This window comes from Anticarsia gemmatalis, chromosome 8 (genome assembly GCF_050436995.1).
Source record: "Anticarsia gemmatalis isolate Benzon Research Colony breed Stoneville strain chromosome 8, ilAntGemm2 primary, whole genome shotgun sequence".
Taxonomy (NCBI): Eukaryota; Metazoa; Arthropoda; class Insecta; order Lepidoptera; family Erebidae; genus Anticarsia; species Anticarsia gemmatalis.
The window spans coordinates 11,017,348-11,040,994 of NC_134752.1; the positions used below are offsets into that span (position 1 = coordinate 11,017,348).

Consider the following 23,647-nt stretch of genomic DNA (forward strand, 5'->3'; position numbering starts at 1 on the left):
AATAAAAGTTGCTTGATAGATAAAGTCTAAAGTCCTTTGTCCTAGACCTATTTTTCATTTAACCCGTGATTTAACTATTATCGTTAGAAAAATAAGAATTTATCTTTAAAATTTTCATAAAATGGTTTGGTTATATTCCCATTGGCCAATAATGAGTTAAATGATAATAAAAATGTATTCAATGCAATTTTATAACAGCTTTGAATGAAAATAATAATATTATATGGCAACCGTTGTGATAACGTCAAAATTCTACGAATCTTGAAATTGCCTGCCAAATCCCGCAGATTCAGTGGTGGCAAGTGCGGTCCGTAACGTTTAATTCGGCTTGTAAGAAAGATCAATTAAAAGGGCACTTTTAATTGTAAATCCATGGTGCCGTAATTTAATTTATTTAATATTATTGTTTCATTCCCTTATTGATTCTGTGAAGTCCAGCAACCATGGCTCACTGTATGAGAGTTTTGCATGGCCAGGTAAGTTCCTAAATTAATTCCACGTTTTCATTCATATATCCCAATAATAGTTATTCAATAGTTTGCCTATCTGCTATTAATTGAAGTTTGTTTACTACACTATCGTAATCGCAGACGATTATGAATTCGCGATAAACGATTATGAATGGATAGGTCAGGTCATCTTGTAAAATAAACCATATCGGGTCAAGTGGGGTTACGATCGGCGCATTTATCCAGATCTTGGTTATTTGCAACTATGTTGTAGGCAGGTGTGACATAATCTATCGTATATATCGTGGTAGTATATTGACACAGGATTACGTTTTTAGGGTAGCAGGACTAGGACGGTGCTCTTGGAGATCCAGCAAAGATGCTTCAGCGTGTCCCCACTCACCGCCGCGGCGGCCCAGGTGAGTAGAAACAGCAAAAAAGTGATATTTTCAGTGTTTTCAGTGATAATAAGACATTGTTATGTAATCAGTGTAACTGCGAAAATTCAGTGTTGGAGCTGTCGGTTCGTGTTTTAAGTGTTGTACGATGTGTTTTAGGTCGCTATGTCGAAGTTCGACAAGAACCCGCTGCCGTACGAGAAGTTGACCAAGAACTTGGAGGTTGTGAAGAAGAGGTTAGGTCGTGACATGACCTTGTCTGAAAAAGTGCTGTACTCGCACTTGGACAACCCTAAAGAACAGGTATGTGGTTATATAACATTTTATTGTTGGTTCCATAAAAGTTCCATTGAAAGAAGTTTACATTGTATAGATGTTTGACCTTGTACAAGGATACCAACCTGTTGTTATCAGGAAAAATTAAATGTTTTTTATTCTTCTCAGATACTGTGCCTAAGTCTTAATGCAAAATGTAATTCTAAACATCAAACAATATTTTTCTTTAAAACTGCATTTTTTGTGTAATATCTGTCAAAGGGCTTTGAAAATGTTTTGTAAACAAACAATGCTACTTAGGGAAAATAAAGCTTATCATAGACTAAATTATCTGTTATTTTTATATACAAATACCTTTATGTATATAACTTATCATGAATTTTAATAATTCATGATAAGTTATATACATATTGACAGATCTATATTACTGAACTTGAAAAAACTTTACTTGTAAAACTTTATGGGTCTGTAATTATCACATCTTAAACTTGATCTTAATCAAAATACAAAGAAATGCATTTGTATTTGAAATAACAAAAAAAAAACTAAAATTAAAAATAAAACCAAGTTTATACTTTTTCAAATTATATTGCCCTTTTTTAGGAAGGTTACATCTAAAATACTGGCAAGAACAAAAGACTTGAACACCATAGAGAGTGTTTTTACTTTAATTGACTGAAAAGACTGGCCACTCTAAATAAAAAACTCCTTATTTAGAAATATCTTTTTTATGACAATATTTTTCCCTTTAGGAAATTGAGCGTGGCACCAGCTACCTGCGCCTGCGGCCCGACAGGGTTGCTATGCAGGATGCCACTGCCCAGATGGCCATGTTGCAGTTCATCTCCTCTGGACTCCCCCGCGTCGCTGTACCTTCCACCATCCACTGTGATCACTTGATTGAGGCTCAGATCGGTGGTGACAAGGATCTGGCGAGAGCTAAGGTTAGTACTTACTACCCTATCTAGTTTAGTAAACTGTTTAATATAGTAACTTAGCACTAGCAACTTGTTTATGTATTTTTTTGTTATATCTTGCTATTTTCTATTCTATTATGACAGCAGGAAAACATGGTATTGTTTCTTATTACACTGTCTAGGTGTAACCATAAATATCATAGATTTCATATGTTATGCACAATTTTAAGAAAGCATAGCTTAAATAATGTGTAAATGTAAGGTATGTAATGTATTGTTCATAAAAAATTCCACAAAAGTTTCCAAAGGATTTGCAAACTGATCTAAAATACATAGAAAAAAATATTATTATTGAACTTCTTAATAAGTTATCTGTGTTGTGTACATAGTATTTACTATACAAGCACAATGTTGACAAAATACTGTCTGATAAAGTATCATTTATCACAATGGAGAATGTTAACAAATTTTGATTTTTAGCACTCCTTATTCTTTGTAAAAAATAAAAAATACTAGTGAAAGAATTACTTCGATATCTCAATTAGTTTCCGATTTATAAGTAAAACAAGTTGTAACCGCACGACGCTTGCTCTCGGGGACGGTGTGACGTCACTCTACACTACGCTCAGTCTGGCTCACACAATCCGCTTGCGGTCGCGCGCTCGGTGCGTTGAAATTATACCCAAATACTTTTAAAAATGTTCAATTCAAATATTAGGAAATCATATGTTGTGCCTAAATGTAATTAAATTTTATGTAGGTAAGTATATAAGTAATAATAATTAACTTTATCTTATAATGAAACAATTTCTAACCGGATTGATCGCGAATTTATTGATTTTACAGTGGCAGGAAAAATGTAAAATCAATAAGTACGCGATTATTTCGATTAAAAATTGTTTCTTTATAATATGCGTGATCGTAAATATATAACATAGCTGACTCGCGCAACTTCGCTTGCGTCACATAAGAGAGAATGGGTCAAAATTTTCCCCGTTTTTGTAACATTTTTTATTGGTACTCTGCTCCTATTGGTTGTAGCGTGATGATATATAGCCTATAGCCTTCCTCGATAAATGGACTATCTAACAGTGAAAGTTTTTTTTTAAATTGGACCAATAGTTCCTGAGATTAGCGCCTTCAAACAAACAAACTCTTCAGCTTTCTAATATTCTAGTATAGATATTACAAATATGTATAATATACTAGAGGCCGCCCGTGACTTCGTCTCCATGGAAACCCTTCCCGTGTAAATCCCGATCCCTGGGGAACTCTGGGATAAAAAGTAGCCTATGTGTTATTCTGGGCCTTCAGCTACCTATATACCAAATGTCATCGTAATCGGTTCAGTCACATTTGCGTGAAAGAGTAACAAACATCCATACATACATACAAACATCCATACATACATACATACATATATACATACATACCTATATACATACATTAAATATTTCATTAAATATTAAATATTGCTGGACAACTCACACACGGTCATTTGATTCCAAACTAAGCAGAGCTTGTACAATGGTAACCAAATAACTGATAAACATACTCATATACTTCTCAATATATAGATAAATTGACAACCAGAACAATTACTCGTGCTCATCACACAAAGATTTGTCCCGGGTGGGATTCAAAACCTCCATACGCGGCGCTACGGTTATTGCGGCGAGGTTACCGCTTAAACCACTGCGCCAAACGTACGCAGTAAATAGTACAAATAAATAAATGGTACATACATACATACATGCATACATTCTCACAAACTTTCGCCTTTATAATAATAAAAAGGATTTCGGAGGCAACAAAATCTCTATTTGTTGATAAATAATGCGAAACCATTATTTTCATCTATTTTAGGTAGTTTCTCCGATTGCCCTTTTTCAAATCCTTCATCCTTTTTATTAATTGAATAATATTTACTATTACTACACTATAAATGTAATAAGCGGACGCAAACACAACAAAATACTGCGCAAGTTATTACACCAAGAACAACGGCTGGCAACTTAATACTAAGCGGGACGCGGCCCGCGCGGCGCAAGTGTTGTATGACGTCACAACCACTCATGCGGCCGTTAGCGGGACTAGATATTTTTCGAAACTTTGAATGCTTATAAAATCAAAACTATTCGGTATTTTTGACTGAAACAAAAACTAGTTTATATGTATACACACAGGCTATACTGTGTCAAAATTTAAAGCGATTTGGCATACCTAGTAACATTCTCCATTAGCAAGTTCATATAACTATAGGCACTTCACTTTGACTACTGATTGTATGAGTAACAAGTGCCTTCACATACTCCAAATAAATGAATATGTAGGTATTTAAATAAGAAGTTCCCAAGTATATTGCATTTTGTATGCACCTGATTACTTTGTAGCAAGTTATTCTAGAATAAATTAAGGAAAATTTAAACAAAAAATTCCTTTCAAACCATTCTTGTGTCGATTTTTTAATTGATGTAATAAATAATTATTACCTTAACCATGACAAACTAAATCAGTTTTGCTACTTGAATCAAAAAGCATCACACTATTCTGGGTTAAACTCCAAGCAGGAACCATGATTCTCCAATACTATTAACCAAATATCTGAATACACCAATGAATATACCGTACATTCCTGGATAACATTAAAGTAGTCATTTATATAAACCCATCTTCATGATGTTAACTTTTCTCCTTAGGACATCAACAAAGAAGTATACAAGTTCTTGGAGACCGCTGGAGCTAAATACGGCGTCGGTTTCTGGAAGCCAGGCTCTGGTATCATCCATCAGATCATCCTCGAGAACTACGCTTTCCCTGGTCTCCTCATGATCGGTACTGACTCCCACACACCCAATGGAGGCGGTCTTGGTGGTCTTTGCATTGGTAAGTAGAAAAACATAATTATTTTCCCTATTTATGTTTTACATCAATCAAATTTATGTAACAGATTTGAAAAATGTCTTCTACAGCTAAAACAAAATTAAACCATTAATTTATTACAACTACTAAATCTACCACTAGCTTGAAAATGGGATAGAGCCTTATGAGAAGAGCTAGTAAGAAACTCGTAGCCAGCTCAAAATTGTATATTAAAATTGAAAGATCCCGCGCGAATTTGAAAAGTTGCGTATAACAAATTTAATAGTAATGTTGGAAAATGTTGTTTATAATACCTTCAGCGATACCATTTCTCTTGGGTAAAAGTTCAAGGCTGATTGATAAATAAACACAATAGATAATAATACATCCTACATATTGTTTACTTTCAAAATACTGGCATGAAATAAACATGTTGTGTGCCAAATATGACTACTACATAAATTACTATAGACATTCTCATAGCTATGTATTACTTTCTAACTAGGGTAGATGCACAATAAACAAATTTAATATAAACCTACTTATTTGAAGATAAAACTAGACATTTTAAATATAAAATGGCTTAATTCTTCATCAGACTAGATGCTTAGGGCATCGTTCAGTCTATAACTAACTATTACACCCAAACATTGTATAGTCTGTTACGAATACTAATTAATAAAGTCAACATACTTCCCTTGCTTTTATTTGCATTAAAAGGAAAGAGACAACAAAACTCTATAACAGCTGAAGACTATACTTTAGAAAACTTTTAACTCCAGAAGTACTGAAAACCTGTCGGTAATATGTTTATCTTTCTCTGTATAGGTGTTGGTGGTGCCGACGCCGTGGACGTAATGGCTGACATCCCCTGGGAACTGAAGTGCCCTAAGGTCATTGGTGTCAAGCTTACCGGTAAGTTAACCTATTCAAATAACCCAGTTATGTAACATAACCCCAGTTTCTGAGGTACATTTAGCGGTAGTTTATCTATTCAATAGCGTTTAAACTCATATAAATATACGAATTGATAAACTACCGCTAAATGTACCTCAGAAATCGTGCATTATTCATTTAAGTCTAATGCTGACACTCATGATAGTTAATCATACAGAGAGTGAAATTACCGCCAGTTCGGAAGATAGGGCCAATGAGAAGAGCTGGCAAGAAACTCCTGGTCACTCTTTTTAAATGCCTAAAAACCTTATCCTTAACCTATTCAAATAACCCTGTTGTATAAAGCCCTTAGTTATTTATATTGTAGAAAACACGAGTGTTTTGATACTTAAACCTTAAGTGTCGATTTATGAGATAAAAACAAATCAATGCAGAATTTATATCTTTGAGTACTTTATTTTTATGCAATAGGGAATTCCGGTATTTGACCTTGTCATCAAATTACTCTGTAATTAAGATTATCTTATCGATACAAAAGATACACATTTAATTTATCCCTATTATAACAAATAATAATATCTTTTAACTACATAAAAGAAAGTATGTACATACGCAACATCACGCCTTTTTCCCAAAGGGATAGACAGCAGCCAAAGAACTTGGTACGATCCTTACAAACTAATCCTCAGTACGTAAAAGAAACATTTTCATTATTTAGGCCTTAGGCTGATGTAGCGCCATCTAAAATTTCGAAAATAAACTACTCTACCACAAAACTCCATTCAACTGCATTTTATCTAAAACAGTCTAGTAAAACCAAAGTAACGAGCGTTCACTCAGACATACAATACATAACACTTTACATTTAAACGCTCCATTAAAACGAAACCTAATAGCTTAGAGCCCCATTTAGTTACCACGGCTAATATACAGCTATTACATTATTTACGCTTATGTATTATGTACTAGTGTATATTATGTCATTATGTTGTCAGTACAATGCAAATGGTGAAGTTTATATGCAAAACTAATGTTTTAATTGTCTATCTGTTCTTTATGCATTTTCAATAATGAGTAACTGCTTATTTTAGTTAAGTGATTATAAACCCTTATTATTTTACAAAAAATCATGTGTTTAATTAAATCACATGGCTTTCAGACAGTCTCAGCAAATTTCATTAAATAATTTTGTATTATAAGGCCCTGTTTCAATACTTTTGTATAAGTAAATTGAAGGAAATAAGAAACTTGGAAACTTGCGTTAAAAATTAAAACACAAAAAACTGTTAAGTACCTGTAATTTGAAGATAAACAATACTTATCTGTAGACTGAATACATAACATAGTACGAAACGTATCTTCCTTTTTACATAACACAATAACAAGACACGCTTTTCATTCACGATTAAACTAGCACGAAAGTTCAAAGTACAGTCTAGAAATAGACCTAAACACACAAACTTTCCATTAATTACGAGAAAATACATTCATTTACTATAGATACTAGCTTATAGTTGTAGCCTATCAATTAAATTGAAAGTGCACTATATAGATAAATGCATAGTGGTATAGATATATATTATGTGATGTTTGTGTGCAGTAAAAATAGCGCGGAGTTCGCGTGGCGAGGCGCCAACCGACCAATGTCAATATGAGTAGGCGTAGAAACGTTTTAGCAATCCCTAACACTTTATATAAAACCAAGCCTGTTAGTAAAGTGTTTAAACTATCGAGTTCTGAACTGTAAATACTAAAAGTATAAAGGGTTTTAAACGCGATGAGAATTTTAAAGATTTGTTACCCGACGCTGCGACCAAATTACAAATTACATAGGCCTTGGTCGCGAGCGGACTCAGTCCGAGTGAGTGAGAGTCTTTAGCATTTCAGTATTATTCGTCCCCGTTATATTCAGATAATAAAACGTTTGCCAGGCACTGAAAAAATGATTTGGCTGCTAGTTCGCCTCTTATTACATGCGTTCATGGTACTAACAGTAGTACTAACATTACTAGTGAAACGTGGGTGTATTTTGTACACCTCTGCCTAAACCTAATGGTACAAAAGGCGTGATATAATGATAGTAGTAGTTCAATTTCTCTTATCTTCTACAGGGCTTATTTTTCTAGTTACATTGTCGCGTGACCGACAAAATGTAGGCTGATGATGTCGCAATATTTAATCATGAATAGATCTTTTAGTTGTATCAATGTAATATACTTACATAGATTCTCCTGATAAAATAACTACAAAGCGATTAAACTATTCTCATTCAAATATTTATTGCTAGGTACAAAAAGGTGACAAAAAAGTACGTTTGCGGAACCCATATATCAGCTGCTCAATTTTCTCTTTCGCTTTGTTAAAAAAATGGCGTCGTTTTGATGTACGGAATCTCGCTCCACATTTTTAAAGTTTCGCCTGAAAGCGTGGGCGTGTAGTGTTGTTTATAAAATTCTTGAATTCAGTACCGCGTCATCACTGGTATAGTAATTTATCAATGCGTTTATTGCCGCTATTTATGAATATATTGCAACATTGTAGCTTATTGTACTCAATTGATATGAATAACCTTGACTTCATAAACTAAAGAAAATATAGGTAGCAATTTTGAATTTTGAATTGCAGGCTAATAAGGCCCGAAAATTATCTCCATACTAAATTTTAGTGTCATAAAAAGCAACAGCTGCTTTACTAAGGAACCCCATATCATTAATCATTGCCTAACTGGTCGTTAAATATGACAATACTCTAGCAGTCGCTGGTAACAGTGAAAATTACTTTGGTGAAGCCATTATCTGCTTGTACAGTCACTATATCCCGTGAAGATCACACGTTTATCGTTCTGAACCCTGCCCGGGAACGCAATCTTGGACGCTCCAAAGAACTGGATAGAGTAGCTGTACAAAGCCACTCACTGCTCTGAACACTGGGCTACCCAATCCTGCATGCTCCGCGTGTGGCTAAAGCTAGCTATCCATTCGAACAGCATCCAGAACATTTTACACTCTTTGTCTTTTCTCTATAACTGTTGTCTCTACAGCTTTAACGTATCTCGCTTACCCTCGCTCAATACAGAAGTCTTTTCAAAACTAACTAACTGCAAGCCATCCCTAAATTGTAAGTCATAAATATATCAACGCGACATGCAGTCAAATAGTTGGCAACAATATACAATTCTATTCAGCCACTTTCGTTACCATACATAGTAGACGTATATGGGACAGAAAGACAACTACATAAGCGTCTAGCGGGCTACCAAGCAATTTGTCTGCGACGTAAATTATTGAAGCCATTGAAAAGTTAATGAAAGAGCTCTTGGTTACATAAGAGCTGCAACTGTAGCTGCTAATTTAGTGTCAGTTGAAATTAAACCTTATATTGTAGAGAATATGATTGACATTGGTATGCAGTTGCAAGCAGAGCATAAATAACTAGGCCTGATGAGGTTTATTAGGGCATGAGTATTGTAGTTAGTACATTTCAGTATTCGAATTAAATAGGCAATGTCTGAGCTTAAACTCTTGTATCAAAGATAAGCTATGTTTGTAAATATACTTAACTAGGATATCCGGTACCGCAATATACAACTCGGTAATCTCCTTCAAATCTTTGTTAGATAATTTGTAACTATGATAATCTGAATTTTCATTGTTTGTCTACACTTCGTTAACAAATACGACCTGTCGGAGTCAAAACGAGTACAAGCAAAAATATATTCTAAATTAACACTTTTTTAACAAATTGCTGTCCCACTGCTGGGCAAGGGTATCCTTCCGAACGAGGGAGCGGCTAGGCCTTGAGTCCACCGCGCTGGCTAAGTGCTGGTTGGAGACTTAACTAAACACTAAAAAAGTAAAAATAAACTTTAACTGCTCAAAAGGGTATAAATAATTACGTGGCGTGTGTATGTCCGTTGTTATTAATGCTATGACCCGTAGTATGAACTACGATTAGCGTCCCAGACAGCACGTGATAACTAATCATCGTTTACTTCACACGAGTAGTCGTAGGGCTTCTGTTTCCTTGTCTTTATAGAACAAAATATTATGTAACAAAAACAATAAACCACTATCCTGTGATTGGCCAGTGCTTTTCTGTAGTTGTACTTTTAATGGGCTATTGGTACCATATTGGTAGGTACTGGTATCATACCATAATGGTATAGTACCAGTTATACTACAGACTAGATAAGTATATTAGTACAAGGAAGCTAAAATAGAGCCAAAAACATATGAGACTGATAATGATTTATAATTATCTTTAAACTAACACTGATATTTGTCCAGTCCAGTCAGATTGTTCAGGTCTCAGGCACAAGTCTCTAACTTTACGACTGATGTCGTTTATTAAGTTATTTGATACTATTTTTAAGCATAAATGTTATACCTGATAACTTCAAAATAAAGACTTTTTGCGTTCCTAGACAAACTGCGCATCTCGCATTCATTGAATATAATTTGTGTGGAACGTCACAACGTCACACGTTGAGCAGCGTTGTGTTTCTTCTACGCATATGCAAATTTAGATCGTTAAATGATAGTAAAGTCAAGTTTATTGATCGCACTATAAAAGTATCAAGGACCTTTTTTAATGTAGGCAGTAGTAACTGTCTACTTTTTGTCTAACAGATTTAATTTCAATGAATAAAATGACTAAAATGTCGTACTTAAGAAGTTAAGACTCCAAACGCGTTTTAAATGGAACGGTTTTGCCTGTTTCTTTCATTGCAACTAGGTAATTTCTTTATTGCATTCTCTCATAGCAAAGTATCTTCTGTCCGCGACTTCGTCCGCGTGAATAAAATTCCCGGAGTAAAAAATATCCTATGTGTTAGTCAAGGTTATAAACTTACTAAGTATGAAAGTTGATTGGTATCAGTTGTGTAGAATACTACACAACTGATAAGTAACAAACATACATCCAAAAAATCTAAACTTTTGCATTTATAATGTTAATATTCTAAAATTACGTAAACTGAATTTTCCATACTGTAACGTAATTTTCAAGCTTGTCTTTTTCCATTTAGTTTTTCACACGTTTTCCGGTTATGTCACTGTCCTTGGTCGTTGACCTCGGTAAATGACAAGTAGGTATACATGCGTAGTTTTTGCGTTATCACATATCTAGTTAGCGATCTTTAGGTGTATCTTGATGTAGGCATGAAACATGTTGAAAGTGATAAAGAAGATACATGTTTTTATATAATTTGTATGTAATATAGCTGACCCGCGCAACTTCGCTTGCGTCACATTAAACAATTACACAAAAAAAATTCCTCGTTTTTGTAACATTTTTCGTTGCTACTCCGCTCCTAATGGCCGTAGCGTGATGTTGTATAGCCTAAAGCCTTCCTCGATAAATGGTCTATCTAACACTGAAAGAATTTTTCAAATCGGACCAGTAGTTCCTGAGATTAGCGCGTTCAAACAAACAAACAAACAAACAAACAAACTCTTCAGCTTTATAATATTAGTATAGATACTATGAATTCATTAAGAAATGTCCTGTGTCGTTGTCTAACAACTTAGTAGTAGAGGACTATGATTTAAGAAATATACAAAGAATCCATTAATAAAATTAATGTCTTATGTTGAAGTCTGACAACTTGATGTATGAAAGGTTCGCGGTTAGCGGAGGTATCGGTGACCCATTCATTGGCTTATAGCAGCTGATGGTAGGCAATTTGATACAGCTACTATTTTATAATTATATTTTGAACATACAAACAATTGTTAGATTAGAAGATAGAAGATTAATCGTGAATGCCAGGGCTCTACTAAGTTGTCGTCAATTGATATATACATATTTATTGTAACTTTTGCTAAATAAGTACCTGGGTTCCTTTCGTATTCAGTAGACAAAACCTTTTCTAAAAAGTCGTCTAAAAATACAGTTACAAATACCAACTGAACCACAAAGCAAACGAACTCGTGTTTGTTTTATCTCAAGAGATTATGTGAATATTTGACGCAACACATCTAATTAATAGATACGTGCATATTTGATAACCACTGATAAGAATATTACTCATACCTATCACTGAATACAGCCAGTCACGTGAAATCAAACGGATACTCCCCGACTACGTGATGTTAGAATTGTATCTCATTAGGTCAAAATATATCGATAAAATAGCTATAAATTATCTAGAATTCTAGACTATAGACTTAATTTTATCTATTTATCTATATATAATAAATATAAGTATAGTACTCTGAATTGCTCAAACTATTGGTCTGAAAATTACTCAGCTTTTATCGTGACGGCATCTGTGTCGCATTGGTTAAGGTGCCACGCCACTACCGGTGTTTTTGGGGGTTGTAAGCTCAATTCCCACACCAAATAAATATACGATCGACACATAATTGTTTCAGGCCTAGTTAAGATTTGTGTTCGTTGTTTGTGTGTTTGTTAAAGTCCTTGCGACACAAGAGCAAGTCTTAATGCGAATATAGTCTTTAAAAGATAAAAAAAATGGGAAAACAATCTTGCCATACTATTTTCTTTTTATTATTTAAATACAAGATGTAGTAGGTGAATAGTAATTTCGCCTTGCTTATTTAAAAGTAAAGTATATAGCAATTAGTAAAGTATTCATTTAAAACGAATGTAAAGATGTCAAGGTGACACTGGAACAAACAATTGTACACGTAACAGGTATTAGGTACCCACTAGTACTAAGTAAATATAATACTTAGCGATATTCTTTACATGTATTGAAAATATTTATTTGTATCTTTAGATACTTTAGATAATAGCTGTAGGTTATTATCATTTCACGATTTTGAGTTTGAAGGAAATGAATGTAACTCGGAATTCAATTTCTTTTTATTAGAGAACTTCAAATTCCAGTATACTTATTCGAAAGTTTTAACACACTCGTTTAGTAAAAAAGCAAGTTAAAAATACATCTACTAACGAAATACCTAATATGAAATGCGTACAATGCCCAGTGTGTGGCAATCTGGCAATAAACATGCCATCTATTACCAGAGACTACAGTTGAAATTGGCGAAATATTAGTGTATTCATAGTCCCTTTCTTACGCAACCCTGCTTATATGCTTCGAATATAACAGGTGTCATGTTATGTATATGATACATACGATTTCTTACAAATAAAATACCTAATCCACTTGAGATCAGATTTACTGATTAAAATTACACAATAATTCCTGATAAGGAGTGATAACAATAAGTATGCACATTCCAGCACAGATTTAAAAACTTAAAACAGACTAGGCGTAGTAATTACGTAATTGAGTACTACATTCAAATCAGTTACTCTTTATGAAATGTCTAAAACACATTTTTAGTATAGGAATACGATGTAGTGACGTCATAGTTTCGTATTTTCGTTGGTGTCAAATGAGTGCCTAATAAAATGTTTCAGTCTGTAATAATTACAATTTCAACATTACGTAGCCTGAGCATTTAAGATGAACCTTTTAGGAGTGCAAGTTTAATATAATTTTTCGTTAACCCAGTCAAGTACCTAACTATGATTAAACTCATCAATCTAGATAAAAAACTACGTTACCGACTAACGTCTACTGACGTATACTACAATGACGTCTTAGAAATGTTAAGTACACTGCAGATGTTTTTATTTGCTAATCTGAATCATGATATCATATTCCGTTGCTGTCGTAAAGCTAAAAACATGAATGAGAACCGTGAAGAAATGTGATTTCATTAATAAAATTACATAAATAAATTTAACTCTTTAATGTCCCACTGCTGGGCAAGGCTCTGCTCCCGTAATAAGGGTGGGGATAGGTCTTGAGTCTACCACGCTGACCAACTGTGGGTTGGGGACTGCATACCTTCGAGAACTCTTCTAAAGAACTCTCAAGCATGTAAGGTAGCATCACGATGTTTCCCTTCACTGTTGGAACCAGTAATACACACATACCTTTGAAAAGTCATTGGTGTATTACCTCGGGTACGAATCCTCGACCAATGGCTTGGGAGATTCCATAATAACTCATACAAAAAAGTACCTTAAAAAACAAACAGCAAAAACGGAAACTTTTTATTTGGTTCCAAATATACAATAAATAATATCAGCCCGTGACCACGGCACAGAATAAGTAATAGTACTATGACCACGGTCGATGTAATTCGATCGAAACGTCGGGTGAACAAATAAGGTATCCTAATTTTCAATCGCGTTTAAGACCCGTTGCATTATAATATTATGTGTACAATATTCAGTTTGTAACTTGTTCTTCAGGCAAGTTGAGCGGCTGGACTAGCCCCAAGGACGTGATCCTGAAGGTGGCCGGCATCCTCACGGTGAAGGGAGGCACCGGCGCCATCGTGGAGTACCACGGCCCTGGCGTCGACTCCATCTCCTGCACCGGTATGGCTACCATCTGCAACATGGGCGCTGAGATCGGAGCTACTACTAGTGTGAGTATACTACAAATGTTTTGTGAAAAAAAAATATAAGGACGATTTTAATTAAAATAACTAGAACAGTTTTGTCAGTGACGGAGATTGTTATCTGCTTCACGCAAACTTACCCCTGTTATAAAATAATTCTTCTCCGTTCTTTTCTTATCATCTCTATCCATTACATATACTTATTTGGGTTTTAATATTTTCTCCTTCGCTCGACACGACATGCAGCTAGAAATCGGGTGAAAATGAAATAAAGAGACATAAAAATTTGCCTACCAGTAAAATCCATAGTATTAGTCAGCATAGGATTTTTTTATTGGTAACTACGACAGAACTAGACGCATATTATTCTTAAATTCACCACATAAGTAAACACAAATTTACACTTGCATCTAACAACATAACGATTACATGTATTTAAACAAGCATGTGTGAACAGGTGTTCCCGTACAACTCTCGCATGGAGGCGTACCTCAAGTCCACCGGCCGCCACGACATCGCCGCCGCCGCCAACAGCTACAAGCACCTCCTCACTCCCGACTCCAAGGCACCTTACGATCAGGTAACAATGGTTTTGAGTGCGAAGAAACATACAGGTTCCAATTGCTTGTAGTATTTTTATTTTACTGAAAGAATGTTTACAATATATATTATTTACAATATTCAAAATAAGCTAAATCTACACTATTCCTGTATACTAACAAATAGGTAAAAAAATACGTTAGTATAGGTGACGCCAAACAACTTGAACACAAGAAGTTATTTTAGAAAGCAAACTAAACGTAGACCCAGTGCAGAGGACTCTCGGTTGACTGTTCTACCAAACAAGTGATCGAAGCGCTATAGCCCTTTCGCGCTCTGCTATACTTTCAAAGCGGACCTAGACATCGTACCCTATGATATAGCGAAATTGTTCAAGTTATTTGGCGGCAACTATAAATTGGTATGTACAGAATGCAACGATTTGACATAACGCTATGGTAACTCAGCATTTTTAAATAATTCTTTTCTCGGTTGCTGCTTTTATGGCGGCGCAGTTCACGCGTAAACAATTATTTCTATTGTTAATGTAAAATATAGACTTTACGTCGTCAATCTTGACTTTCGTTAATACAAAAAATTCTCACGTAACAGTACAAAAAGTAGTAAACAATTTGATTTATTTCACATTTTTGTATTTCTTTCGCTGAAGTGAAAGTAACTAGTGACGGAAAGTTTGTAGGTTTTTTAATTCATTTACTACTTCTAGGCGCCGAAAAGACTGTATTAAGAAATTCACTGTACTACTAAGACTAATAGAATGTATAGCATTGATTTTTCTGAGTAAAGAATGGTAAACAACTTATGCCTGTAAATTATAATTTTAAGTACATTTGCGTACAAACGACCTCGTAAACATTAAACTTATCGTACAGTTCAATAGTTTACACAAATATCACTAAAATAACTGTGATAATAATAAAAAACAAAGATACTCATTCTACTTCGACGTCATTGTCAATGCACTTTTGTTATCTTTGACCTAGAAAATTTGATGGTCCCGCATAGTAAAGAGCAAATAGAAAGCTATATTGTACATTTAACAGTACCTACTATTAGCCAAATTATACGAAGCTAAATGTTCGAACTCATGACAGTTAGATAGTTGAAGACATTGCGCATTCCCAAATAGTGATTTATAACTAAGCTGATCAAAAACCGTTAAAGATTTTTCTAATGAATTCAATTACTAGCTCTCATCTAGCCTTATAATTTGTTTGTCATCGACACGCTAAGAAGAAGAAGATCTAGCCTTAGCTTTAAAAAGCACAGATACAAAAAAATTTATGTCCAAAAAGATCATAAAAATCCATACTAATATTATAAATGCGAAAGTAACTCTGTCTGTCTGTCTGTCTGTCTGCCTGCTACTCAATCACGCCTAAACTACTGAACCAATTTGCGTGAAATTTGGTATGGAGATACTTTGATATCCGAGAAAGGACATTAGCTACTTTTTACTCCGGGAAATATCTCATTCTCACGGAAAACAGCGACAATCAGAAGAAACCCCTCCACCGCTTTGCGGTTGCACTGGCGCTTTCACTAGATGGCGCTACTGGCAATATTAAATCGCACTATCATTACGTTTTATGTCTTAGCTGGGTAAGCCTACGCTTTGGAGATTTTTAACCGAAATTTGATTATTATGCTACTTACGTTATTCTAATCAGTTGAGGTTATACTCTTTCGAATTGATATTAGTTTGAAATAGTTTCCACAAAATATTTCGTGTTAGTTATAATAAATTTGTTTGTATATTCTTTTAAGTAGTTTTAATTAGGTACATTATTTTCGTATTTAATATTAATATTATACCCATTTAGTGGTATTTGGTAGAATTTCGTGTTAGTTTAATTGTGTATTCTTTTAAGTAGTTATGAGTATTATATTATAGTATATGGTCACCCATCCACGGAACAACCTCAGCAAGCGTAGCTTAACCTTAGAGATGAATGCACGCGGTTGTTACTTAGCTACGAGGTTCTCTTATCTATACAAATATTATAAAGCTGAGTTAGTTTGAACGCGCTAATCTCAGGAACTACTGGCTCGAATTGAAAAAATATTTTTGTGTTGACCATTTAACGAGGAAGGCTATAAGCTATATAACATCACGCTTCGGCCAATAGGAGCAGATTAGCAACGAAAATTGTTACAAAAACGGGGAAAGTTATGACCCATTCTCTCTCATGTGACGCAAGCGAAGTTGCGCGGGTCAGCTAGTACTTTATATCTCATCTTTAAATATACCATTTGTCCAACAGCTGGTAGAGATCGACCTGTCGACCCTGGAGCCTCACGTGAACGGTCCCTTCACGCCCGACCTCGCCAACCCGATCTCGAAGCTGGGCGACGTGGCCAAGAAGAACGACTGGCCCGTGGACATCCGCGTCGGTCTCATCGGATCCTGCACCAACTCGTCCTACGAAGATATGGGCCGCTGCGCCAGTATTGTCAAGGAGGTTAGTCTTTTGATCTGACTGTGAGACGCAAAAGAGGGTAATGAGTTTTCTCTCACAAATATGCTCTGAAATTTGACTGATGTTTTTGTTTTTCTTCTTGGTAATAAAACCTACGTATTATCTAAATTTATGAATATATTGAACTATTAAATGGTTTGCTAAAAAAATAATTTCCCAGGTAAAACTCCGGTTTAAGCTCAAAAGTTACAAGCCTCTTCAAGCTGAAATTCTAGCTCTATTAATGTTTAAAGTTTATGTCAATAAAATATTACATATAAAATGCAAAATGTGTATTGCAAGCATATAGTTGTTCAGCCGATAATCGACAAAAAACAAAGTTATGTATCTTTTAGAATACTAACTGGTTTCGTGATAAAACAATAAAAATAAGACTTTTGTTTACAAATAGATAAAAAAGCAATTATTAATACAATGTCACAGCAATAATGTGATTAACATGACTTCTAACCTGAATAGAGAAGATGGAGAATTTGTTAACAAACGTTGCCGTTACAAACGTGCGAACTACGTCATAATCAAAAGAATCATAGGAATGTGACTATGTGTAAGTGCGAGCGAGAGACTCCGATAAAATGACATGACTTAGTTCGCACGTTAGAAATATTACGAGTATAGTACCTATTTAAGGCATTATAATAATAGGCTGTCGAACTTTTTCTATTATCGTGTCTAGTGATTAAATAAGCATAAAGCTAACTATAATCTAAAGAGCCCATAGTAGTATTGTATATACAAAATCCCAAACCTGCGCTTGGCCAGCAAGTTGGACTCAAGGACTAGTACGTGATTTTGTCCGCGTTGTGTGACTTAGGATAGAATTTTATACAACATTTCACTCTCTATTTCATCCCCTTGAGGGTAAAATTGATCAAAATCCTTTTTAGTGGATGCCTACGTCATAACATCTACCTGCATGCTTAATTTCAGCCCGATCCGTCCAGTAGTTCGGGCTGTACGTTGATAGATCACTATGTCAGTTAGTCACCTTTGAGTATATTATAACTCAAAGGTGACTAACATATACTAGTACGCGACTTCGTCCGCGCTAAAAGGTTTCTTTTAGTGAAAAGTATCCTATCTGTGAATCTAGGTTAATTTCAGTTCAAACAGTCGAAATATACATATATTTATATTGAGGTTTGTTCTCCAGGCGTTGAAGCACGGCGTAAAGTCCAAGATCCCGTTCAACGTGACCCCCGGATCAGAGCAGGTGCGCGCCACCATCGAGCGTGACGGCATCGCGCAGACACTCCGCGAGTTCGGCGGCACTGTGAGTACATACTATTTATTTATCTATATCATGACTACTTTTGAATCTAAGTCTCTGGTTACATTCTTGATTATAAGTTTCATTCTTCTGGTTATATTTTTGATTACAAGTAACTGGTGATTGAAAGACACACTCGTGTGTAGATCGGCATCTAAATTGACTACAGAGACATCTAGTTACAAAAATGTTAAACCTTTATAATTTTACCTGGTTTCGAGGAGTTACCTATCAAACCGAAAGGTATCTCATGGATTGATCAAAATAATAATGTTCTTAAGGGTGCACATACTGCACATGAATTATTGTTATTTTTATCAAATTTTCATTTACAAGATACTGTGATAGTGATGAACTTGCACATTTTAACTGAACAACCGAATATTCTTATAATGTTGATGTTTTCGTACAGGTGCTGGCCAACGCGTGTGGTCCGTGCATCGGCCAGTGGGACCGCAAGGACGTGAAGAAGGGCGAGAAGAACACGATCGTGACGTCATACAACAGGAACTTCACGGGACGTAACGACGCCAACCCCGCCACACACTGCTTCGTCACCAGCCCTGAGCTTGTCACCGCCCTCTCACTCGCTGGTAAGTGAATATTACACGTACACATGTTAAAAAAGAACATCTATATTAATAATTTCATGAAAACTTTATAGAAATAACAAAAAAGTATTGATTTCTAGTTGACAACATATAACCGCAAATTGGTATTATGAAAATTTTCGTTAAATTCTAATGAAACTGATGGCTTCCATAGTCTTAGGCGTTTGGCGACAATGTTGTTTTTGACAAGTGTTGCCTTAAGTTCTTAAAAAAAGGATATGCCACTGTACAAAAAGATAACATGTAATAAATAAAATATGAATGTTTCCCCAGGACGTCTGGACTTCAACCCGTTGACCGACGAGTTGACCGGCACCGACGGCAAGAAGTTCAAGCTGTCGGACCCGTTCGCGGACGAGCTGCCCGCCAAGGGCTTCGACCCCGGCCAGGACACATACCAGCACCCCCCTGCTGACGGCAAGAGTAAGTACAACACGAACTTTGAAACAATAGTATATATTTTTTTGGCATTTGGAAGACAATGAAGAAACAATCCATATTGCTTGTCCTTCTTTGACTCAAAAAGGTTGCTTTATTGGATACAATTGGTCAGGGTTAGGCGCAGCGCAGACGGCACACTTTTTGTGCGATCGAGTCTGTGTACTAATGTGGTAAAGTCTATTAAAAACTTAAACTTACCGTATTTTGTTTTTTCTTTAGACTCATACATGTCCAAACAGGAGCGGAATAAACAATACAGCACACTTCATCCCACATTTTTCTTTTAAAATGTCTATCATGATAGTCTGCAGACTCGATCGCACACAAAAAGTGTGCCGTCTGCGCTGCCCCTAATATAATAATATAATATGCTACTATTTTCTAAATTACGCTTCAGCCGCAGCCATTTTGCTTTGCTTCATCGAATACTGGATAGACAAATCGCGAGTTTATTTTTGTTGCATTGAACCCAGCATATATCAACAAACATAAGAAATCTGCCCCCATGGTTGAAAAGACGCATCTAACAAGAAGTAGAAACGGAGATAAGAATATTTTTATCTTCCAAAAATTTAAAAAACGCATACAAAAGCGCTTTAAAAAACTATAACGGAGCGACATAGAAAAATATGCTGCTGATTCCGGTAATATAATATAACGGTTTCGACAAAAAAAATAATGCGTCTTTTCAACTATCGGGGGCAGAAATAATAAATGAATAATATTAGCTTTTTTCTGATATAATTAATGAAAAATGCTATTGCTTCAGGCGTGAAAGTGGACGTGTCTCCTTCCTCGGACCGTCTGCAACTGCTGGCGCCGTTCGACAAGTGGGACGGCAAGGACCTGTCGGACATGACGATCCTCATCAAGGTGAAGGGCAAGTGCACCACCGACCACATCTCCGCCGCCGGGCCCTGGCTCAAGTACCGCGGACATCTCGACAACATCTCCAACAACATGTTCATCACGTGAGTCACATTTCAATAATATTAATTCTGATGGTTTAATGACTTAACTGCTTCCATGCAGTTGTGTAGTTCGCCACGCCGCTACCATTGCGGCGAAAGGTCACGGGTTCGATTCCCACCCATTTGTGTGATCCACAAAAAAATATTTTGATAGTTTGCGTTTTATTGGGAAAAGCTTGTGAATGCTATTGAACATTCTTTAATCAGTTTAAAACTTCGGAGAAATCTGATAGTGTAATAGTTAAAATATGATGTCTTTTTAAAAAATTATGCCTCAGTATGGAATATTGTCAGTTGGACACTAAACAACAAAAATATCAAAAGATTATTTTTTCGAGCAGTAGCCCATTTATAACGTCTCCAAAGTTTTGTTGTCTTATGCTCCATAATTCAACTACGGTATCACAAGTCTAATCTCACGTGCTACATCCACAGCGCGACAAACGCGGAGAACGGCGAGTTGAACAAAGTGAAGAACCAGGTGACGGGCGAGTGGGGCGCGGTGCCGGCCACGGCGCGCGCCTACAAGGCGGCGGGCGTGCGCTGGTGCGTGGTGGGCGACGAGAACTACGGCGAGGGATCCTCGCGCGAGCACGCCGCGCTCGAGCCGCGACACCTGGGCGGACGGGCCATCATCGTCAAGTCCTTCGCCAGGTATATAACACGCCTTATTGACTCAGTTAATCATTGGTTAACGGCATCTAGAGCTCCTCTGTAACCACTGCTATCGATATTGACTAACTTTTAAATAGATTAACGGCACTGAGCCAGTCATACCACTGCTATCGAGATGCTATTAACTAGGTTTAAAAAAGAAAATCTCATAGATCTTTAATATCTAACGCTCGATACGACAACGAAACTACGTAAAAATCTAGCGTTATGAATGATTTCCTGTATCAAAGTAAGAAATCTTAAACTTCTATTAAACACGGGTGCTCTTATTATTAGAACTCTTCTAAATCGATACTTCATTGTTTTTGTAACCCAGGATTCACGAGACCAACTTGAAGAAGCAGGGTCTGCTCCCGATGACTTTCGCCAACCCCGCCGACTACGACAAGATCCAGCCTACCGACAAGATCACCCTCTGCGGACTCAAGGACCTCGCGCCCGGCAAGGTAATGTATACCTTATAACAAACCAGTAAAACTCGTTTTGCAATAAGATTTTTTCTTTGGTACACTTTGTTGACATTTACAATTTTAGCCCAAGTTATAGTAGGTGGAGTATCTTAGTAAAACTAAATATCTATCTAAATCTATTATTTAATTGTATTGCAGCAAGTAGATTGCGAGATCAAGCACAAAGACGGCAAGGTAGACAAGATCAAGTTGAACCACTCACTGAACGAGCAACAGATCGCATGGTTCAAGGCTGGCTCCGCGCTCAACAGGATGAAGGAGATCGCCGCCGGCAAGTGAACGACCATCGCCGCACCCCCTAGCTCATAATGTACTTGCACTGGACGCCTTTACCCCCAAACGTAGGGTAATATTAGTGTAGCAACACTGAGCCAAATTAAAAAAAATAAACGCGCCGTGGTAACTGCGTGTTTCGGTAGCGAGTACCAACTATAAAGTATGTAAATACAAAAAGATCGTATCAATAATGAAGTATGATGAGATGAGAAAGTATGATCAAATATTGACTCAGATTATTATTGATATATTATTTAATATTAAGGTTATCACTATTGCCTTTAAGCCCGGTGCAAGCAAGCTGTTACCATGTAGTTCAATTATATAACTTCTAGCGCATTTCTCATTATTCAGACAATACGACGGTGATGAATCTTAATCGTAATTCGAACTTAGTTGTAGTACAAAACTTAGATGAAGTTAGTGAATAAGTTGCAACACTATTTTTTCCTTCAATCAATCGTCGAGTCAAAATGATTTTATATTAATTTATGTAAATATTTACCAAACTTGAAAAATAAAAATCTTACGTTATACATATCATGTTATTTTATTTATTCCTCTAAACACATTACAGTTTATTCGTTGAATATACTTTTTGTACAGTGGAAACATTTCCCGGCACAAGTTTAATACTCATTATTATGCGAGCAGTCTTCTTTTCATATACATCTATCTAGACCTCAGAATATACTGCAAAAGGAAGACTTACAAAACTGTATAAGTTGATTTACTTTTTGATGCCAGGCCCAATTTGTTACTCCATTAGCTGGTGCTAAATATTAAATGTTTTGATAGGAAAAAATATATTTTGTATGTTGTACCTTCAAACAAAAGTTACACCAGTTTTCTCTGGCAAAATATCTATTACGTAGGCAACTTACCAACATCTGGAATTGTGCCCAGACTGAGAAATACTAAGAAATAGGATCTGACGATTGTCTATTCTTGACAAAACTGATGGCCCAGTTCACTGTTACCACAATCTAGACAATGGAGAATGTTACCTAATTTTGATTTTTAGCACTCCATATTCTCGTTTAAAAATAAAAAATACTGGTGAAAGAATTACTTCGATACGTCAATTAGTTTTCGATTTATAAGTAAAACAAGTTGTAAATGCACGACGCTAGCTCTCGGTGACGGTGTGACGTCACTCTACACTTGCTCAGTGTGGCTCACACAGTCCGCTTGAGGTCGCGCGCTCGGTGCGTTGAAATTATTCCTAAATACTTTTAAAAATGTTCAATTCAAATACTAGGAAATCATATGTTGTGCCTAAATGTAATTTAATATTATGTAGGTAAGTACATAAGTAATAATAAATAACTTCATCTTATAATGAAACAATTTCTAACCGGATTGATTGCGAATTTTTTGATTTTACTGTGGCAGGAAAAATGTAAAATCGATAAGTATGCGATTATTTCGGTTAAAAACTGTTTCATTATAATATGCAGTGATCGTAAATATCTAACATAATACTTATACCTATGTATAATATATGACTTCGTCCGCATGGAAACCCTTCCCGCGTAAATCCCGATCCTTCGGCAACTCGAGGATAAAAAGTAGTCTTATTATGGGTCTTCAGCTATATATCAAATTTCATCGTAATCGGTTCAGTCAAATTTGCGTGAAAGAGTAACAAACATCCATACATACTTACATACCTACATACTTACTTACATACATACATACATACA

The 23,647-nt window shown here is 35.8% G+C and overlaps 1 protein-coding gene across 1 annotated transcript; it reads left to right on the forward strand.

Annotated features, from left to right (window-relative positions):
- Positions 1 to 265: 265 nt before the first annotated feature.
- On the forward strand, positions 266 to 22,481 carry LOC142975078 (putative aconitate hydratase, mitochondrial). The gene is made up of 16 exons (XM_076117732.1): positions 266 to 476; positions 788 to 868; positions 1,007 to 1,150; positions 1,876 to 2,067; positions 4,740 to 4,926; positions 5,731 to 5,817; positions 14,035 to 14,213; positions 14,644 to 14,766; positions 17,012 to 17,209; positions 18,381 to 18,500; positions 18,910 to 19,090; positions 19,382 to 19,531; positions 20,319 to 20,520; positions 20,956 to 21,174; positions 21,512 to 21,641; positions 21,804 to 22,481. The coding sequence occupies exons 1-16, from the start codon at positions 444 to 446 to the stop codon at positions 21,942 to 21,944; spliced, it is 2,367 nt and encodes a 788-aa protein (XP_075973847.1). The 5' UTR covers positions 266 to 443; the 3' UTR covers positions 21,945 to 22,481.
- The last annotated feature ends 1,166 nt before the right edge of the window (positions 22,482 to 23,647 follow it).

Bases quoted from the DNA above. Each gene is read 5' to 3' on its own strand.
- LOC142975078 (XM_076117732.1), top strand. From the start codon at position 444: ATGGCTCACTGTATGAGAGTTTTGCATGGCCAG. The intron at 1,151-1,875 runs GTATGTGGTTAT...TTTTCCCTTTAG, and splicing joins TGGACAACCCTAAAGAACAG to GAAATTGAGCGTGGCACCAG. The intron at 19,532-20,318 runs GTAAGTACAACA...CTATTGCTTCAG, and splicing joins CCCCCCTGCTGACGGCAAGA to GCGTGAAAGTGGACGTGTCT.